Consider the following 18,738-nt stretch of genomic DNA (forward strand, 5'->3'; position numbering starts at 1 on the left):
GCCACGCCGCCCTCACTCTCGTTACGAACCACCCGCCATAAACACCGGTAAAGGCCACAGCCAATCGGCGAGCGGTTTACCTACGACATCGCTAGTCGCAGGCCAATCAAAAGTCCTCAAAGAGGACGCTTGTCTCTCCGGTAGCAACCTGTTGTGCGGAGCTGGACGGGAAGCGGCGGAGGAGAGGAGCGTTTTCCAGTGCCATTGGGTAGCACAAGCCACTCGGCAGGACCTGGAGGGCAGACATTGTTCCACCAGCTGTGCAGCCTTTGCAGAGTCGCTCCTCAAAGCCGCAGCCAGCCTGGCCCGCCCATTGCGCGGCACTGCTCGTTGATTGGCTATCACGCTTCCGTGAACGCGGAACTAGGGTCCGCGACTGGGACGAGCTCGTACTTCCTTTCCGGGTTGCGGGGCCGGCAATTTCCGCCGCGCGTGCGCTTTCGAGCGCCCACAGGGGTGGGAAAGGAACGGCATGCCAGCCTCAACCCTCAGGAGGCGCAGGATTGGCTGGGAAGTCCGGAGCCGGTATTCTATTGGTCGCGTGGAGCGGGTGAGCGGGGCGTGGCGGCTCGCTGCTTTCCATTGGCCTTGCGCCGTGCCCATCCCAAAGAGTCTAGGCGGTTATTGGGTGGCGGAGCTGCCAGTCTCGTGGGAGCGAGTAGCGGTGGCCGGGTTTGAGGGGGAAGATGTCGGGCTGTGAGGCCCGTGATGCCAAGAAGCTGGTGCGCTCACCCAGCGGGCTGCGCATGGTGCCCGAGCACCGCTCTGCCCGCAGCCCATTCGGCTTGGACGAGCCTCCCTGGGTGCCTGACAAGGAGGTATCGGTAGGGGCGGGGCGCCGCGCTTTCCTTCCCCGGGGAAGCTTTTCTGCCCCAGCTTGCGCGCCCCAGCGGCTTCCCTGTGCCCGTTCGGTCCGCGCCGCCTCGGAGGCCGCTGACTCCCTCTGGTCGCGACACGCCTCGCCTGGCTACGACCGGTCCAAGGGGCCGGGAACCGAAGGCTTGCGATCTCTCTTCCTCTTCCTTGTGGGGCTTGGCTTCACGGCGCCTCTCTCCCTTTGCCGTCGCTGCCGATCGAGGCACGGCGGTGGGAGGAGCAGCTGCGGGGCTCTTTTTAGCTCAGGGGGTACCAGCTGCCGCAGGGTCGGGGTTAGTCGGCGCTTCGGGGGCTCGCCCGCTTGTCCAGCCCGTCTGGTGCTGGGGAGCGTCCGCCAGGAGGGCTGGGCTCGGCTCCCCTCGCCTCATGGCAGGGGAGGAGATCTCCGGGTTGCGATTTTTCAGCTGTGAGCTATAGTTTTTTATTTCGCTTAGATCAATGGACTGAAAAGGAACGTCACATGTTTTGCAGGGACGTGTGGCCCTGTCACTAAAATTAACGAGGAGCTTAATGAGTTAAAAGTGTAGCAACCTATGCAGCATTAATAGTGAAGCATTCCCTTTAAATGCTTATAAAGGAATACAAAGTATTAAGGCAGTAAAGCTGAGTTAAAACAGCCCTTCTGCTTCACAGTGTGGATCTTTACAGAGTTAAACAAGTATTGAATAGCTTAGGCTATTTCAGTCAACTTTGCTTTCAAATACTTTTCACGTAAATGATGTCATATTAGATTTTGTGTAATATGCATTATTTATTTACAGTCCCTACAGCCATATGCTAGTACAACTTAGAATCAATTGTTTATTTATTGCCAGCTTTCTGTGGTGTGGATGCATGCTAGTGCATTTAAATGTGACCAGAATGAAGATTTATTTTAGATGAGCCAGTATGAATTTAAGCAGGCAGTCATTAAACAAAGCCATTCTTTGCCAGATACTGACGTGGTTGGTCTGTTTTGTATGGGAACACTATGTCCTCTTTGGTTAGGAACGAGGAAGAAAATTTTCCTCCTACCTCGTATCTCTTGAGGCAAAAAGTTCTGTGTAAAACTAGTAATTCTGGACACTGGGTCTGCCTGCAAGGCTTCAGCAGCACAGACTAGCCTCTGCTGTCACAAGGTGCATGGTGAGTTACTGGTTTTGTCCAAAATAACAACCCTTTATTGGAAAGTGGCTTCTTGACTTACTTTAAACAAGCAATCTGCTAAAATATTTTTTGAGAGTTTTCTCAAGTTACTCTCTTTCATACTTAAGGGATTTTTATTTAGTTAGTTTTTAAAATAGTCCTCCTCATCATCAGTAGCAGGTGGTTATCTCTCTTATGAAGTATAAATAAGATGAAGTTTTCTGTGACTGGAGCTGAGAGTCATTGAAAGTACTGTTGCTTGGCTCTTGGGACTCCCACCCAGCTGTCACCATAGATAATGTGGTGCACTGGGTGTGTTGCAAATGGGGTGTGTGAGCTTGTAGCAAAGTCTGAGTGGTTATTGTGCAAGTGGGTCTGCTTTTGCTGCCTTGGTGACTTGCTGCGCCCTGTGTGCATGGACCTAGACCACCTGGAAACCTGATTCGTGACATCACTGTCATTGGATAGAATTTACATAACAGTGAAATGGAAATTAGGTTTTATTCTCCCTGACCTTCTGAAATGTGTTTTTATATTTCAGTAGTCCTTAATTGTAGCAGACTGGTTTTGTAAAAAAAACCTAACAAAACTCAAGGCACTTCTGACTCATTCCAATATATAGTACCATTGTAATTCAGCTGAAGATTGTTTCGAGGGTTGTAGTGGGGTTTATTAATACTAGGTAGATGTATCTAAAATATACAGACTTAAGTATCAGTCTGATGTGTGTTCTAAAGTTTTAATTTTATATTACAGTTGTACAGCAGGTATTTATTGTCCTTAAAATTCAACTTTCCCTTGTAGCCTTTTGGTCCATAGGCTGGTGGTGTTGATTTTTAACTGACTGTTGCCTTTGCATCAGACTAGGTGGTGTTTGATACGGAGAGGAAGTGTATTACAGGCAGAGGTTTTGAATGCATTTGCAAACTTGAAATGGAGCTTAAAATGTTGGTCACCTCATGTACCTTGTCCAACCCTGAATTTTTTTGTTAATTATCATTAGAGCTCAACTAATGATGTTCCTATTAAGGAACTCTTGGACTAGAAATTGAGTAAAATTTGTATGTTTGAGTGCAGAAGTGGCCAAACCCTGTGACATCCATCTGTGTACCAGATCTTTATGTGGCTGAGGAACTCTCTGTGCCTCAGAGCTGGGATGTGCAAGAGAAGCTTACAGATGTGGTGACAGTGATTCCCTGGGGCTCCTTCATCCCTGTGGGAGTGAACTGAGCTTCAGGTAGCTCTCTGACTGCTCAGGCTTTCAGAGTTGGCACTAGTTACAACAAGGCTGCTGCGCTCAGACTGTTGGAAAATTGTGCAGCTCAGGTAATGAACTGACCCTGTGCAGCTTGCCATACCAGAAAGCATCATAAGCCCAGCCTGCTGTGTGTTTGCTTTGTGGTGGTTTCCACTCTGGCATCAGCTGGTTACGAGGTGTGATTTGACAAGTTTGTGAACTTTCACATTTGCAGAAGTTCACTGTGTTAACAAGCTCAACCAGGTATATACCTTGCATCACGTCTTGATTAATTTTGTAATTTTATATGCAAATAAAGCATGTGAGGTGTAACTATAGCTTCCTGTTCATCTATAGTATTCTCATCTCTGGCTGAATCCATAGTATTTGTTACCACACTTCAGCAAAGGTGTAAGAAGTTCCACTCTATGATGAACAAGCTCTCAGTATTTTTAAATTAATAACAAGGTTCAGCATCTTCTTAGATGTTCTTCCATTTTCCTCTTGCTATATAAAGTAATCTGATAGCACAGTGGTGTGTGAAATTAATATACTTGTGATGTGCATTTTTATATAATCTCTTATTCATATATTTTTGTTTCTACTTGACCAAACACCAATTTTGCACTATTATTAGAAAAGCCTGCATCTTGAAAACGTGAAAAATAACTCTAAAACAATCATGCCTCCTTCTCTGTAAATGTGATAAAAACCCCTTCAAGCAATAAAGCTTAATTCAGTACTCTTCTGCTCTCTATGTCAGCTTTTGGGTGAATAGGAAGAATTCACTTTTCAAGATGCTCTTCAACAGAGATCTCTTCCCAGGCAAAGCAGACGTTGATATTGCACAAATGGGTTCACTTAACTCTGGTTACTTAAAGCAGACGTGCATCTAGCCTACTTGTGTAAGAATGTTTTTGTAGGAAAATCCAATTCTCAGATGCCTGGTAACATTTGACTTGCAGTTTATTTATGACTGCTTTATATACCAGGCAGTGTTACCATGATAGGTCTGGAATTGAGAAATATTTTCTCCAGAGTTTATACTAAGTAAGAGGATGAACAACTTTGTTCTTTCCAGAAAAGCAGCTTGTATGTTTAACATAACATTGTGAATGAAATCTGTTTAGGACAGTATTTAGAAGAGCAGATTTCCCCTTCCCCCCTTAGTTTTTGTGGCTTGTGCTTTCTAATTTCTGACAAAAACCTCTCACTTTTGCATTAGTGGACTCCTGGTAAATTCATACTATAGCAAAATTCTTGCCAAGTTGAGCTCCTAGAAAAGCTATTAAGCTACATGTATCAAAATTTAAAACATTACATCCAGGTCAGTGTAAAATTAAGATGTGATGTTAACTGTAGAGTACTGCTTGATAGAGAGGAAACCTGGGGAATGCTGAAGTTGTTTTATGCTGAAGGTTGTTCATCAGTGAACATTAGAATGAGCTTTTTTACAGCCATTGTGAGAAGAGGTGGCCGGATGCCTTAATTCAGTGTTACTTGAAACAACAGAGGAACACCTTTAGTTCTCTTGTGTACAGTTTAGAAACACACAGCTGACTGTAGCAAAGACTGCAAGTAGCTATTTATGTTCCGTTTGTAAACCTTCTGTTTAGACATCAGAATGCTTCATGTGAACTACCGGAGATTATTACCAATCTTCTGCTTCAGAAGAAAGTGAAAAGTTTCCAGAGAGTTTTTACTTCAGCTGCTGTAAAATTTTTGTGGCTATAGTTGTTCAATTTATGACAATGACTGAGTATCTGCTGAAGGAAACGTCCCTGAAATAGATGACAAAAGCTGTTGAAACCTGAAGGAATCTGTAGGGTTAAGTATTGAAATGTGTTAATTAAAGGCAAACAGCAAATAGCACCTGCTTAGCCTAGGGCATGGTTTTAAGGTGCTGTAGTCTTTTAAGGTGAGATAGTCTGGCTTGAGGCGTTTTGGTTTCTAGAGCTATGAAACTGACTACAAGCTCTAACCATGTTCCCCTGATTTGGATGTTGGGCATAATTTTGCATTAATAAATAAATAAATACATAAGTAATATAAATAAATCTAGCGATAATTGCATTATGAACCTTGGAGAGTGTTTTTTTGATATAGTGGATTAAAACATTTAGCATCTTGGTGAAAAATCCAGCTTTTTTGGTATATGACTTTTTATACAGAAAATTTTAATTATCTAACAATCACTGATCACTGCTGGGAGTTCAGAAAATCCAAACTATTACCCCGTAAACTCTATGTAGTTTCAAGAGAGAGACTTCTTCAATTTCTTAATGGTGCTTTTTTTGTTGTTGTTGAGAAGTGTGGGCGTAAGCTTGTTTTAGGCAAGAGGTATTTCAGGACATGACATTATGTAGCTGGAATAAAAATGATGTCTTAGTTAATTTTCTTCCAAGCCACTATCACGTAGCATGTTTCAAAAATGTTTTAAGTATTGAGAGCACTGAAAGACATAAACCAGGTTGTAGAGAATCAACAGAGCATCACATTGTAGTATGGTAATGGATGACAATTTTTATATAAACAGTTGACTCTCGAATATATGACTGCCTGGATAGCCAAACATAATTGTGATAAGTACTCCTGAAATGTAGCTTGACTGCTGGCAGGATGCAGTATTCCTTAGGGAAATGAGTTCAGCAGCTTTTTCTGTCTTACAAATGGGGATGATGTTATTTTACTACAATTCTACAATACAATTGACATACTAAATGAAAGCTATCCATGGTTAAAAGGGGAATGGTGGAAATTTGTTGGCGTTGTTTCTTTTTAGAAAAGAATATAAAGTACAACATAAAGCTCAGTCTTTATATATAGCAGTAGGATTAAGGGTTTAGAAATCTTGTAGGTTAATCTTAATTTGTTCTGTTTTCTAGTGCCCAAGATGTATGCAGTGTGATACAAAATTTGACTTCATAACAAGAAAGGTAAGAGAAATCGAGATAAGGCATTAACTGTTGCAAAATACTAATAAGAACTTACTTGACTTAAAATGTAGATGATTTCAGTAGATTAGCATGCGAGTGATGTAACTTGAAGTGTTTTTTCTTTCTTTTTTTGAGTAAAGGTCCTTTTTGTTTAATTCTCTTTGAAATTCTTCTTGTTGCTCAATGCGTAGTACAATACTTCCAATTATGGAGAGTACTTTCTCCTAGTTCTTGTTTTACCTTTTAGTTGAATGGGTTAAGAGCATGGTGATTGATTGGCTTGAGTGTTTTGGTTGAGAAGCACTAACTCATTAGGATGCTATGTTTTACTTTTGTTAGTTTTGGGAATTAAATGGAGGTAGCCCTGGGAAGTAGGCCCTCTGGAGAATTTTGCATAATATTTGGAAGGAAAGCCTAACGGTGACCAAAACTGCAGTGTATCAGTTCCTTATATCAAGCTGTTCAAACTTGCTTTGACCTACAGATCGGTTCTTGCTTACCTGGGAATACTTGTTCTGACACAAGAACTTGCATCAGGAACACCTGCTGGGGCTGTTACACCCTGATAGTGATATGGAGCCAAGCTACTTGTTGTACATTCAGTAGCTCTGAAGCACATTGCACTGCCAGTTCTGATTTCATAAGTTCATTAGATCTGTACTATACTAGCTGATAAATGATGAAGATTTTTGTCTTTCTTCATGGGAAAAACTTATTCTCAAGTTTTAAGGTAGAAGAATAGGATCTCCAGTTGAAGTTTCCTAAGATCTTTCAGTGGAAATGGGAAGGGACCTAGAAACTACCCATGTTTTTATTGGCGATAAGGTGAAAGATTTACTGGAGAAACCCTTTCAGTGTCTTTTCTGGTCTTCTTTAGAAGCATGCTCACAGAGTGCCACCGAAGGCTTGTAGTGCTGTTGATACTATACTCAGTCCTTAGTGTTCAGATATTTCTACCATTTGAGCAGTTAAATGTCCTTTTGCCTGTCCCTCAGCTTGTGTGTTTCACACCTGAGAAACTGTTCTGTTTCTTGGGAAGGAGGAGAGTTAATGCAGTTACTTTATAAAGCTGTTCCACAATCGTTCCCTTTGTAAATAAACAGAATGTTCTCTTGTGCTTAGCATCACTGCCGAAGATGTGGGAAGTGTTTCTGTGACAAGTGCTGCAGTAAAAAAGTGCCTCTGCCTCGTATGTGCTTTGTGGACCCTGTGCGCCAGTGTGCTGAGTGTGCTCTCATCTCTCAGAAAGAAACAGAGTTCTACGACAAACAGCTTAAAGTGCTCATGAATGGTAAGGACTGGATGTGTGTGTATGGCTTGAGCTCATTCGTATTTATTCAAGGGCTGGCTTAAAAAAATGTAATAAATATCAGGAGTAATGCTTGTCAAAAAAGCTGCAGTTGTCTCCTTTAAATACTGGCTGATTGTTACATTTCTTATTGCCAGTTAATAATATGCGTTACTGGTTTACTTAGAGGGAACTTTACACTTTCTTGTTTACAAAAAGTAATTTAATTAAAGGTGATTTGTGAGACCTCTGAGAACAGGTGTGTGCAATTTGTTTTTCTTAAAATGATGAATCTTTTACCCATATTCCCATTACATTAAATAAGGATGAAAAATGCTTTACAATAGAGACTATTTTAATATTTTTTACCAAGAGACAATGCTTGTTTCAAGCTTCATCTGTGAGCTTTGATCTTGACTATAGCCTACAGCTATGGTTATGGCAGATTGTCATGACTTCTCAATTTTGCATAGCATTAAAGCTACATGCAATACAGCAGTTTGGTTCCACTTACATTAAGATAGCTGAGTCTTCAGTTTTAAAATATTCTGTGATTGTTCAGTGCCTTTTGATGGGCTCTCAGTGTGATGTTCATGTGTATAACTGGTAAGCCAAACCACGTCTGGTTAGTGTGAAAGTTTGTAGGGGATTCTAGGTTCAAAAAGGACTATGCACATCCCTGTAACTCACAAATCATTCTCCACTCTGCAGATGAGAGTGTAGATGGTTTTTAAATAATGTATTTTAAACTGAAGGCTTTTTGTAAAGCTTGTCCTGCAATGCATTCAAGCCTGAAGTTACTGTAGAGCCTCAGATATTGGTCACAGAGATGGTGGCTGTGACGTCCTGTGCTGTTTTGTGGCTGTTGTCTTTGTCTCATTCTAGGAGCAGACTGGGGATCTGTGCTGAGGGGTCAGTGAGACTGTGTAAAGTTGTGGAGTAGGCCGTGGTTCAGATCTGTGTGGTTCAGATCATGCAGATGGATTGCAGACTCTTTGGCAGGGCTGTACACTGCTATTTTTTTCATTTCCCAGACCAGCAGTATTTGTATTAGGTAATACAGGGAGCATGAGGCAGGGAGGAAATAAAGTGGTTAGGCGTGTAGTCTGCTTTAAGTTATGAATCACCTCACTAGCTAAGATGACTTTCCCAATGTCAGAGGAGCTGTTTTGCACAGGAAGAAACATAACGTGAAGACTGAAGTTCATTGACCTCAAAGTAAGAGAGAGCTAGCCTTCAGTAATGAAAAAGAGGTATCTGTTTATTAAGCATAGGCCTGAAGGTCACATTATGCTGTTAAGAGTCTTGTGACAGATATTTTTTTGAATACTGAAACAGTAGTTTGTATAATGGTGACAAGATTGGCTCTTTAGTTGCCTGGTTTTGCCATCTCCAGATCTGTTCTCAGTTTAAAAAAGATTCATCTTTGATACCATCTATATTTCTACAACATGGGGGAGAAAGCACATAGCAGCTGTGAAAGGTCCTGTGATTCAGAACATGATAATTAAAGATCAGCTTCTTATAGTCGAGTGTTCTTCTGATATTCACATTTCAATTAGTCTCTTAATTCACCTAATCCAATGTATTAGGTGTAATTAAGTAAAACTTATCTACTCTTTTTGATACCTGATTGTTGCTTCCTAAGTGCTGCATTGGAATACTAAACCTTTTCTTTCCAGGTGCTACATTCTTTGTGACGCTGGGAACATCTGGTAAATCTGAGCTCATGGTTTGTCGACTTTCCAACAATCAGAGGTGAGAAAGATGGATAGAAATGGCTCTTGTAAACTATGTTACTGTTGCACTTGCAGCTATATTATCTAATACCCAAAGCAAAATGCAAGAGTAACATGCTGTGAGGATACTGGGGAGAGTAATCACATTGCAAGGGTAAATACAACATTATTGAAGTAAGTTTGAATTCACTGGCAGTGTGGATCAGAATGCACTAGAACAGTGGAACTCCACTCACGGCTAATGCCTCTCAGTGCCACTGGAATACTGTGGTTTTGCCAGCTGATAGGGGGATCATAGGAAGAGGGAACAGGGAAAAATCTACAGCCCCTGAAAAGAGCGTGTTTCAGAATGACTCTTAACACTGCAGCATATCATTTAACATTGCAGCCAAAGCATTACTTTGGTCATCCCTACAATGTTGTTGGCTAGAACAATTTAGACCTTGTGTTCTTCAGAAATTCTGAAGAATGCTTTTAGTATTTTGAAAGAGTCTCCCAGAAAACTGAATTATAGGGTTTGTGGTTGTTTTTTTTCTTTCTTTCTTTCTTTTTTTGTTGGTGTTTTGTTGCTGTTGTTTTTTTTTTTCCCTTTAAGTGGAGAACTTGAGTGAAAAGTAATTTTTCCTGCATGATTTCTCTCTGCTTCTACCCCAAAGACCATATAAACAGCGAGTTGCTGAGACAGTATGTTTAATTTTTTTTTTTCCTTTGATTTGAACTTGGTATTGTATTAAAAAAATAATTAAAAGTTTTTCTTCCGTTATGTAGATACCTGGTTTTGGATGGAGACAGCCACTATGAAATTGAAATTATACAGATTTCAACTGTTCAGATACTCACTGAGGGATTTACTCCTGGAGGTAAATTTTTCATTTAAATAGAAATTATTAAGAAAAAAAATACATGAAGTCGTAATTATTGTTTGAGGTAGACAGTGCATTTCTGTGTTACTGGTAATTTAGATGTAACTACATAGTTATATCTGCTCTCAGAATAGAGTGCAGTGCATGAAACCCTGTCCGTGTGTCTGCTGGGATTTTGGGAAAGATGTAAGAATTGAAAAATTGCCTTACAGCTATAATATGGGAGAGCTTCTCAATAAATCTGAGTAAAGGTGGACATTGTTCTGATCCTTTCTCTTGGCTAAACTTAAACATCTATTGATGAAGAGCTCGTAGGAAGGTCTTCGGTGGCTTCCATTCCAGAGTTCATTTGTGATTTCTCCTCTGCTGGTACCAACAACTTTGAGGACAGTGAAAGAGAAACTATGGGGAGAAAATAAATTCTTGAACTATGCTTTCTTAATTTAATTCAAGATGAAGGGGTGGCCAAATGAAACTTGTAACATCTGAATCAGGGCAGCTACTTACTGCCTCATCTCTCACCAGATTTTAGAGTATTTCAGGATGAACTTGAGTATGATCTCACTGAAATGAGAACAAACAAGGTCAGGAATTTTAATAATTGTTCTCTAGCACCACCTCTGTCACTGCTGGAATTGTCTAATCAGAGACAGCCTGTCTGTGCAATATTCAGGCAGTACAGCATGTTAATTCCGATAAACTTACCTTGTATTCAAATCAACCAGATGTGTTGCTGAGTTACTTAATGCTTCTGTAGTTCCTTGTTCACTACTTTTCTGACTGCTTATCTTTTTGCCTGCCTGCCTTCCATCCTGATGGTAGAAAAAGATATTCACACTTACACCAGCCTTCTGGAGAGCCAGCATATTACTGAAGGTATCACCAGTTTGAGCATGACTCACCTTAGCATGTTGTCATGGCCCCCTTCCCATCTTTCTTCCTCTGCTGTGCTATTGTTCTGCTTGATCTATAGCTGTTCAGCTTAAGTTATGTTCAAATTGACATGTGTCTGTTTATTCTCATCTATTTAGTAAACTGAGAATTAATGTTTTGTACTTTTTGAAGAACTAAAACACTAAAAGCCTTTTTTTAGACCACATGTGCTATTACCCATGCTGGAAGAGAGAAGATGAGAAATACTATCTTGAATGGTACACACCATTACTTCAACAGGTGTGCAGAATTGTGTACACCAAAAATGAGTAATATGCTTCTTGTCTTCTCCATTAAGGCTTTGTACTGAATAAATAAAACTTAATTGATGGCTTGCTTTTATGTATCTTTAAAAGAAATAAACTTTTTGTTGTGTAAGGCATGTTCTGCCTGACTCAGTAATGTCCTGGAATGCCAGGCCTGGGCAAACCGGTCAGGGCTGTAGGTGTTTGATTTCCACTGGTTTAAGTAGTTCTTTTATCTGTTAGTCTGACCAGATAGATGCAGGAGAGCAAGTGATAAAGCTGGATTTTCATTTATCCTACATGGTAAACACTGCTTATGGGGTTTTGCTGAAATTGCTTAGACTGAGATTGTTTTGTTTCACTTCTTGGATATTGCAGTGATGGCCTCCAGGAGCCCTCTCATGCAGATGCTTTTAAAAGGAACTTAGCCAAAAAAGTGTGCTTCTCTGTGTGGTGGTGGTGGTGTTCTGGGGCTCAGCCTGCGCCCTGCTGCTTCAGGAAGTGATGCCAATGAAGTGTGGTATTGGAAGCAAAGTGTTTATTTAATTTCTGTATCTTTGTGCTGGTTTATCTTAGTCTCAATGCAGCTAAAGAGATAAAAATATCTTGAAATCACACTGTTGTCAGAGCAATGTCCTTTGGAGTGGACTTCCTTCAGGAAGTAAATGCTGTTGCCAGTCACTGTTTATTCTTGTGTAAGAGTCTTTCCCCACCTTTGCCAGGTTTGGAGGGACTTTTATCTTCTGTGCCAGACTTTGTGTCACTGTATCTGGACACTACTAATTCAGTTTACAAACTGCAGGCTACAGTATGAAACTATGGCACCTAGTTAAGAAATAATGGTAATACTGAAAACTGAGGGTTTTAGTGTACATAGCTAGTGGCTTCATCTGATAGCTTCTATAAGGTCTGCCTCAGTAATTGCCAGAGAGGAGTCTGCGCATTTCCATTGCTTGCTGTGGTCATGACCTTTGATGCAGCAGCTGTTAGTCCACTGTGCTCTGAATTAAGTGATGAGATGGTTTTCTTCAAAGATGCTTATTAGTGAGAAGAAGTTGTGTTACTTAGTTGGTAAAACCTGTCGTTGTTCAAGAGTTTGTTTCTTTTTTCAGGAGGTAACACTCGTGCCATAGGTATGGTTCTGCAGTACAAAGTACCAGGATCAGAGGAGCTCATGCAGATGAAATTTACAGCTGGTGAAGATTTCAGCTGTAACAAGAAGCTGTCAGCAAGCTGGCTGGCAGCTATGCATAAGGTAAGCAAAGGAGGCATAACTTAGAGAGGGATGAGGAAAACCCTTTCATGGGTGCTTAATAGCACTGATGAGCATGCAGTCTTGGGAGTCTTTTTTTCTTACTAAGGATTTTGGGGCCTTGTGGCAAAGAAAACAGAAGCTATGGGTTGTTGTTATCAATGTCACTTTAGCTTTACGCTCAGATATCTGAAGAAGATACACTACAAAGGGTTTCCCAAGGTCTTACCTGAATAGTTAGGTGGAAAGAAGTAGGAATTACAGACTTTCAAGATCCTTGGGTTTTTGTTACTCACTGGAGAAGGTGCATATACTTTTTTTGCACCTAAACTATTATTTTCACTTCTTTGTGAAGGTTCAAAGTAGTTGTTTTTTTGAAAGCAGGAACAGCAGTGGGGTAGTACCATGTAGAATACTGTTCTGTCTTTTGTTGCTAGGCACTGTAAGGCTAATCAAACTGAAATTTTGTAAGTCAGAGTTACAGGAGACAAAACCCAAATTATAATTCAAACTGTAATTTATAAGCTGTCTGCAAGTGCAAGTGTCTGGCTGTTTGCTTCAGTATCATGTTATTAAGCTCCCCAGCCATCTCTAGCCCCAGTGTTCAGCACAGTGGCATGCCACCATTGTACTGGCATTCAGCACTTCCTTATACCCATTCTAATTCATCCTTCACAAGCCATTCAACTCCTACAACTGGCATTTTGTGGATAAGCTGAACACCATCCCTCCACTGACCAGAGTTTAGCTCAGTTTTGAATAACCAGTCAGTGCACTGAGACTCCAGAGGTCCTTATTAACAGCATGTAAAAGGACTTGGAGCTAGAGAGTGCCCATCTGTTCCATTTGCATGGGGCTGGTTGATGTTACAGTTTGAGACAAGCAGAACACCTGGCCAAAACTTTACAAGGAGGAGGCAGAAGGGGTAGGAGGAATATAGAACAGAGTAAAATTGTTATAATAGAATAATGGCATATGTTTAGACAGATTACCAATACTACTTCTAGCTTTTTCCAAGGCAGTTTTGATCACAAATGGTCATTTCTGAACAAGAAGAAACAAATACAAGTTGAGCTAAAATCTTCAGTAATCTCAGGTTCTGCATTTAAGGTAACCTTGACCAGTCTCAAAACTAGTACCTAACTGTTGTTAAATGCTGTAGTCAAAAGAACAGTAGAGGGTGACGTTAAAGCCTTGTGATGAAAAGAAATTTTAGGAGAGATAGGAATGAGGCTAGGTGGCCGCAAGTGGAATGTCAGTTAACGCAGTGATACTTTGCCTTCCTGACAGGCAACGAAACTTCTTTATGAGTCCCGAGACCAGTAAGAACAGCAAACCATTGGCCACTTGAGGGAAGACACCAGCCTCCATGGACCTGCCTCTCACTTTTGAATGTGAGAGCTCTTAACATTTGCTGTTCTTGACCCTTCCTCATTCCAGCATGGTTCATTCTGTAAGAACTGGCAAATGCAATGTGAGTATTTTCCTGAACCATGAGTATTCACTATAGTGTGCAATATGTATACAATTAATGCTTTAAACAGCCTCACCTTTTAAGACTTTGTATATTTTGTTAAGCCTTTATTGGCACTTAATATGAAAGTGACCTGCACTACAGCTAATGTACAGCACAACTTTTATAGTAACAATTCTATATATACTGTTTGCTACAAAAAGCAAACAAATGTCTGTCTCTTCTGCAGAGAATAGCTTTTGGGTATAGATCTCAGGTTTTTCCTTCTATCCAAATGTTTAAAATCAATGTACAATAAAATCTGCCTTAGATAAAATTTTATAGAAATCACTTGGGATTTTTTTAAACATTTCATTTTAAACATCTAAATAGTTCACCAAATAACCACCAAACTGGATTTCCATGACCTTGAAACTTAACTTCTGTAATAAATAAACTTCCAAAATAATTTTTAGTTTTGTATTTTATTTTTAGTAATTAGTTTTTGTTAATCTAACTGTAATACTGTCTGAAACTGTACACAATTTAATGTACAAATGAATAAATTAATTCACTTATTTTAAAAAAAATGAGATGACACTCAATTTCACAATATATAACCTCTTTAATCATGGCTACTGTAGTCTCTCCTCTCTGAACTAAATCTGACTTTATTTTAAACAGCACCCTAATTTTAGTTCTAAGTGTGATAACTTGTTCAGTTCTCGGGATGAATTCTCTGGCTGCACATGCTGAGCCAACTGTCTTTCTGCCCTCTGTCTTATGCTGGTAAAAAATGAATGAACAAGCACAGGAGGCTCAGTTGTCAGCTTGAGAGCTTTTCTAGACAAGTACTAATTTGTCACAGTTGGAATACTGGTGTAAGAAGGTTCCAAAATTGTGTGGTGAGTAATTTTCTGTGCAGCTGGTGAAGCAATGAGGAAGCTTCAGTTACCAGAGAGAACACAGCAAGCTACAATTAGTCTTTTCAGGTAGACTGTGATGAAAGGCCAAGCCACTGTGGCCACCTGTATAAAAATACTGAAGGATGCAGCCATGCCTTAGCAGTACTTTATTGTGGACATTTACATGTTCTCTGAATTAGTGTATCATAGGCTCTTGAAATCATCACATTCATGTAGCAAATTCTTCAACAATAATACCCTTTCACTTTTCACCACAATATATACAGTTAATGCTAACCTGTGGTAAAAGCAAGTTACAGCACTGCAGAAATGGATGTATAAATTATACACAGAACTTGTACATGAAGAATTAATCAAATTGCATACTGTTAGGTGGGAGAGAGTTACAAGAAATATGGCTAAAACTTAAAATGGGAAATTAAAAATATACTTCTGGTATATATAATCATGTACAATTAAAATTCCAGTGAAGTGCCTTTTTTTCCTTTAAACTACAATGTAGTGGAATTGGTTATTGCATAACTTGCCTTGGCAACAGATGGAGGCTGCCAAGAACCACAGAAACTGTCCTCAAATAAACTATAGCCTTTCTTAAATCCTTCTCTGAACCTTTTTTCTTTCTTCTCCTTGACCTAGCATCTACACAAACCTCTTTTTACTTCAGTCCTTCATGTCTTCTTCTAGAGTGACTCAGGCAGATTTCAGATTACACAGTATAACCCTTACCAGACTCTTACCCTTTTCAACTATTGCACTTTCATCCATCCAGACATACAAATCCCTTAAGCTGCTGCAAGTTCAGTACTAACTGTTTTGTCCAGGAAGGACAAGCTCCGGTGATGAGCAGGGGAACCTTTATGTGAGCAGAGGTAACACTGGTGCTGTAGGCTGAATAATGAGAAAATAAAACACCAAGTGAAATATTGTGTAGGGGTTTTGAGAAGTGTACAAATAATGTTTTGTTGTTTCTCTAGCTTGATGCTAAACGCAAATAATACTAGATGCTAGACTATGTAAAGCTTTTGTTGGAGTTGCCTAGGCTAGGATTTAAGTGCACAGTAATGTTACCGCTTAAAATCCTGGCCTTCATCAAGCTTTGGTGACTACTTAGTTATGCATGTAATAAGTGAAGATCTTGTGTCCTAGAACCCAAGGAGTCGATCAGTAATGAGAACTTAATATTCACTGGTATCAAATATAACGTCCAAAATCCTGATGTGGGAGAATTACTGTGGGATGGAGCAAACTGGACAGCGTATCTGCACTCTTCAAATTACACCGCTGAACATTTAACACAAGAAAGCTCCTACCGTGGAACTTTAACTTAAAACACTGCTTTAGATGATGGTGCAACACTGTTGGTAGTGGAGGTATCGCTCTCATCAGTGGTGGGTCATATAAAAACGATCCTCATTTACAAACTGCAGATCTTGAAAACTGTGGATGCTGTCCATTTAACAAGAGAAAGCACCATTAAAACTAAACAGCATAGTTTTATTTCTCTGTGTGAAATGATCAAAAATGGTGGCTCCAGTGTATGTTTCCAGTTACCAGCACGGTATTGCACTGTTGTACAACTGACTTCAAGCAAGGGTTCGCTGTCTAGGTTTTATTCGTGGATATAACTGTAAAACCAGAAAAAAAAAGTTAGGTTTTGCATGGCTGATAAATCAAGTTAATTATAAATCAATTTAATTATAACCAAGGGGTGCTTATAAACAAAGCATGGGTGATGAAATGTTTTGAGGGTTGAGGTTTTTGCAAGTCACAGCATGTTTTTGGGTTAACTTCTGGAAAAACTAAACCAGAAGCAATAGGAGGCCAAGGGCTGACTTAGTCCTGCGAACAGCAGCTGAACTACTACTCTGAAAAGGACTTGCTTCAGTCAGCTTATGATCTGAGGCTGGACCAAAGGATGCTTTTATGTGAGTACAAGAATTCCCTGTCGAGCCCTAAAGAGAGCTAATTTCCTGCTCTGTAAGAATTTCTTATGCAGTTTGTCATCTTCATCTCTCCATTTGGTAGCACATTCCTGGTCTCTCATGACAGCAGTGTTGTTTGACTGAGAGCAGCACGAATGATTTGCCTACATTTGTCATCTTCAAGGTGCTTCCTGGTTTTACATTTGTACATAGCTGTATGTTCTGTATCTTGTGAGAGGTATTAAAAAAACTTTTTAAAGAACTTACTGGGCCAAAGCTTTGAGCTGCCTAATAGCGTTACTACATTTAGTAGGTGCCCTGTATTTTAACCAACAGAGAAGAAAAATAAAACATTAAAGACTAAGCTATATTAAATATATTAACTTGCCAAATAAAAACCAGCACTGATCTCCTAAGCATAGCCTCTCCTTTTTGTTTACATGACACAGAGGTCAGAGAGAGTAAGGATAATGTGCTTTGCACTACTTTATAGCATTGTTTCCAGATGAAGCATAGAGGGATTCTTACCAAAGATCCATTTTGTTGCCACTTCAGGAAGCAGTTAAAAAGAGGAGGTAAAGTAAATCAGAACTTACCCCAAGAAGATTTTTAGGCACATAGCCTTCTTTGTCATTGAGGCGGGCCCACCACCACTCTGTTTCATTGTCATCCTTGCGTCTTAGAATAGTAATGGCATCACCCTCATGGAATGACAACTCATCATTATTCTGGGCTTCATAATCCCACAGCGCATATACCACACCTTTATTCATCACACCCAACTTCTCCTGCACTCCTGTTTAACAACAAAGAGAACACAACAGAAGGTAAAACACTGTATTTTTCCCTGTCAGGCATTACAGTACAGACACAGGTCCTAAACATTGTTCTATTATTGATAAAATTTCATGAACTCTTTTCATCACTTCCATGATGAAAGGCTTTCAAACGTTTAACTGCATGATAAAACCCAATTTTACAGAATATTTTAAAACCACTATAGAGCACGAGGCTTTTATTATATGTGCAATACAAACTTTACAATCTTTTACTCAAATGAGGATAAAAGTTGTTTTACAAACGTTTGAGCAAAGCAGCTTTATAGAACTGTGTATGTGGCACAGGAGGGCTCCTTATGTAGTAGTACTGGAGGCTTTTGCAGATCCCGGTGTCAGGTATACAGAGCCTTAATAAAGCTTATATCCTCTGATGTAAAGCACAAATGTGTCCATGAAGGTACTTTTCTTACAAAATGTATTTCAGTAATGAAATGCAGTCTGTAAGTTAATTATGTGGGCATCTGGAAGTTAGACTATCTCTCTTAAGATACTTGACAATTCACTGTTACTGTCAAAACTTCCCCATGGAAGCACTTCCTTGAGATTAAGCCAATTAAAACTTTAAAAATCTGTAATATTAGAAGGAGCCTGTGAAGTAATCAGAGGACAGAAGGACTATGAGCAGCATAATAATGAAAAGACTATTCTGTTTTTAGCATTTTGAAAGATCATGTAGGTGATACACAGTGTTGTCAAGCCTGCGGCCTAAGCAGACATTTAGTGATCAGAGAAACAAAAAAGGATGAGTTTTACAAAAACTAGAGAAGTTTGTAAAGCAGTGTCACAGCTTACCATACAAGAACTGAGAACACTGGATATAACCTTCTTCCATCTCTTCACACTTGTCTGCAGCAGTTTCTATATCACTTATAGTTGAAGCAAAAATAGCTGCCCCAGATTCTACCAGTAGTTTACACAGATGAACACTATTGCAAGAAGCAGCACAATGCAAGGGTGTCCTGGAATAGAGCAAAAATATATAGATGAAAAAGATCTTCTATGTATTTCAACTATTTTGTCTGGCAGTATAGAGTTCAGCCTGTCTGTTTTAAAAGGAAATTGTTCTTTATTATTATAGTAAATGTATGCATTGCGTCAAACCTG

The 18,738-nt window shown here is 39.9% G+C and overlaps 2 protein-coding genes across 3 annotated transcripts in view; one reads left to right on the forward strand and one right to left on the reverse strand.

Annotated features, from left to right (window-relative positions):
• The first annotated feature begins 686 nt into the window (after positions 1–686).
• ZFYVE21 (zinc finger FYVE-type containing 21) lies at positions 687–13,876 on the forward strand. Of its 2 annotated transcripts, XM_054400347.1 has the most exons (8): positions 687–818; positions 6,124–6,174; positions 7,297–7,465; positions 9,145–9,220; positions 9,970–10,061; positions 10,887–10,940; positions 12,355–12,497; positions 13,785–13,876. In XM_054400347.1, exons 1-8 carry the CDS (start codon positions 687–689, stop codon positions 13,818–13,820), a joined length of 753 nt encoding a protein of 250 aa, XP_054256322.1. In that variant the 3' UTR covers positions 13,821–13,876. The 2 variants fall into 2 exon arrangements, with proteins under 2 accessions (XP_054256322.1, XP_054256323.1); XM_054400348.1 differs by lacking the exon at positions 10,887–10,940.
• A 1,235-nt stretch (positions 13,877–15,111) lies between these two features.
• PPP1R13B (protein phosphatase 1 regulatory subunit 13B) overlaps positions 15,112–18,738 on the reverse strand; it is a 43,222-nt gene continuing 39,595 nt past the window's right edge. The window contains exons 14-16 of the mRNA XM_054400017.1: positions 18,427–18,593; positions 17,392–17,591; positions 15,112–16,498 (exon numbers count right to left, since the gene is read on the reverse strand). Of these exons, the coding sequence (XP_054255992.1) occupies positions 16,457–16,498; positions 17,392–17,591; positions 18,427–18,593 (409 nt within the window). The 3' untranslated portion in view covers positions 15,112–16,456. The remainder of the gene's footprint in view (positions 16,499–17,391; positions 17,592–18,426; positions 18,594–18,738) is intronic.

The sequence above is a fragment of the Indicator indicator genome, chromosome 4, assembly GCF_027791375.1.
Source record: "Indicator indicator isolate 239-I01 chromosome 4, UM_Iind_1.1, whole genome shotgun sequence".
Lineage (NCBI taxonomy): Eukaryota > Metazoa > Chordata > Aves > Piciformes > Indicatoridae > Indicator > Indicator indicator.

Coding starts and splice junctions, on each gene's coding strand:
- ZFYVE21 (XM_054400347.1), top strand. CDS start 687: ATGTCGGGCTGTGAGGCCCGTGATGCCAAGAAGCTGGTGCGCTCACCC. Junction 6,175..7,296: donor TTGACTTCATAACAAGAAAG/GTAAGAGAAATC, acceptor TCTTGTGCTTAG/CATCACTGCCGAAGATGTGG. Junction 7,466..9,144: donor GCTTAAAGTGCTCATGAATG/GTAAGGACTGGA, acceptor TTTTCTTTCCAG/GTGCTACATTCTTTGTGACG.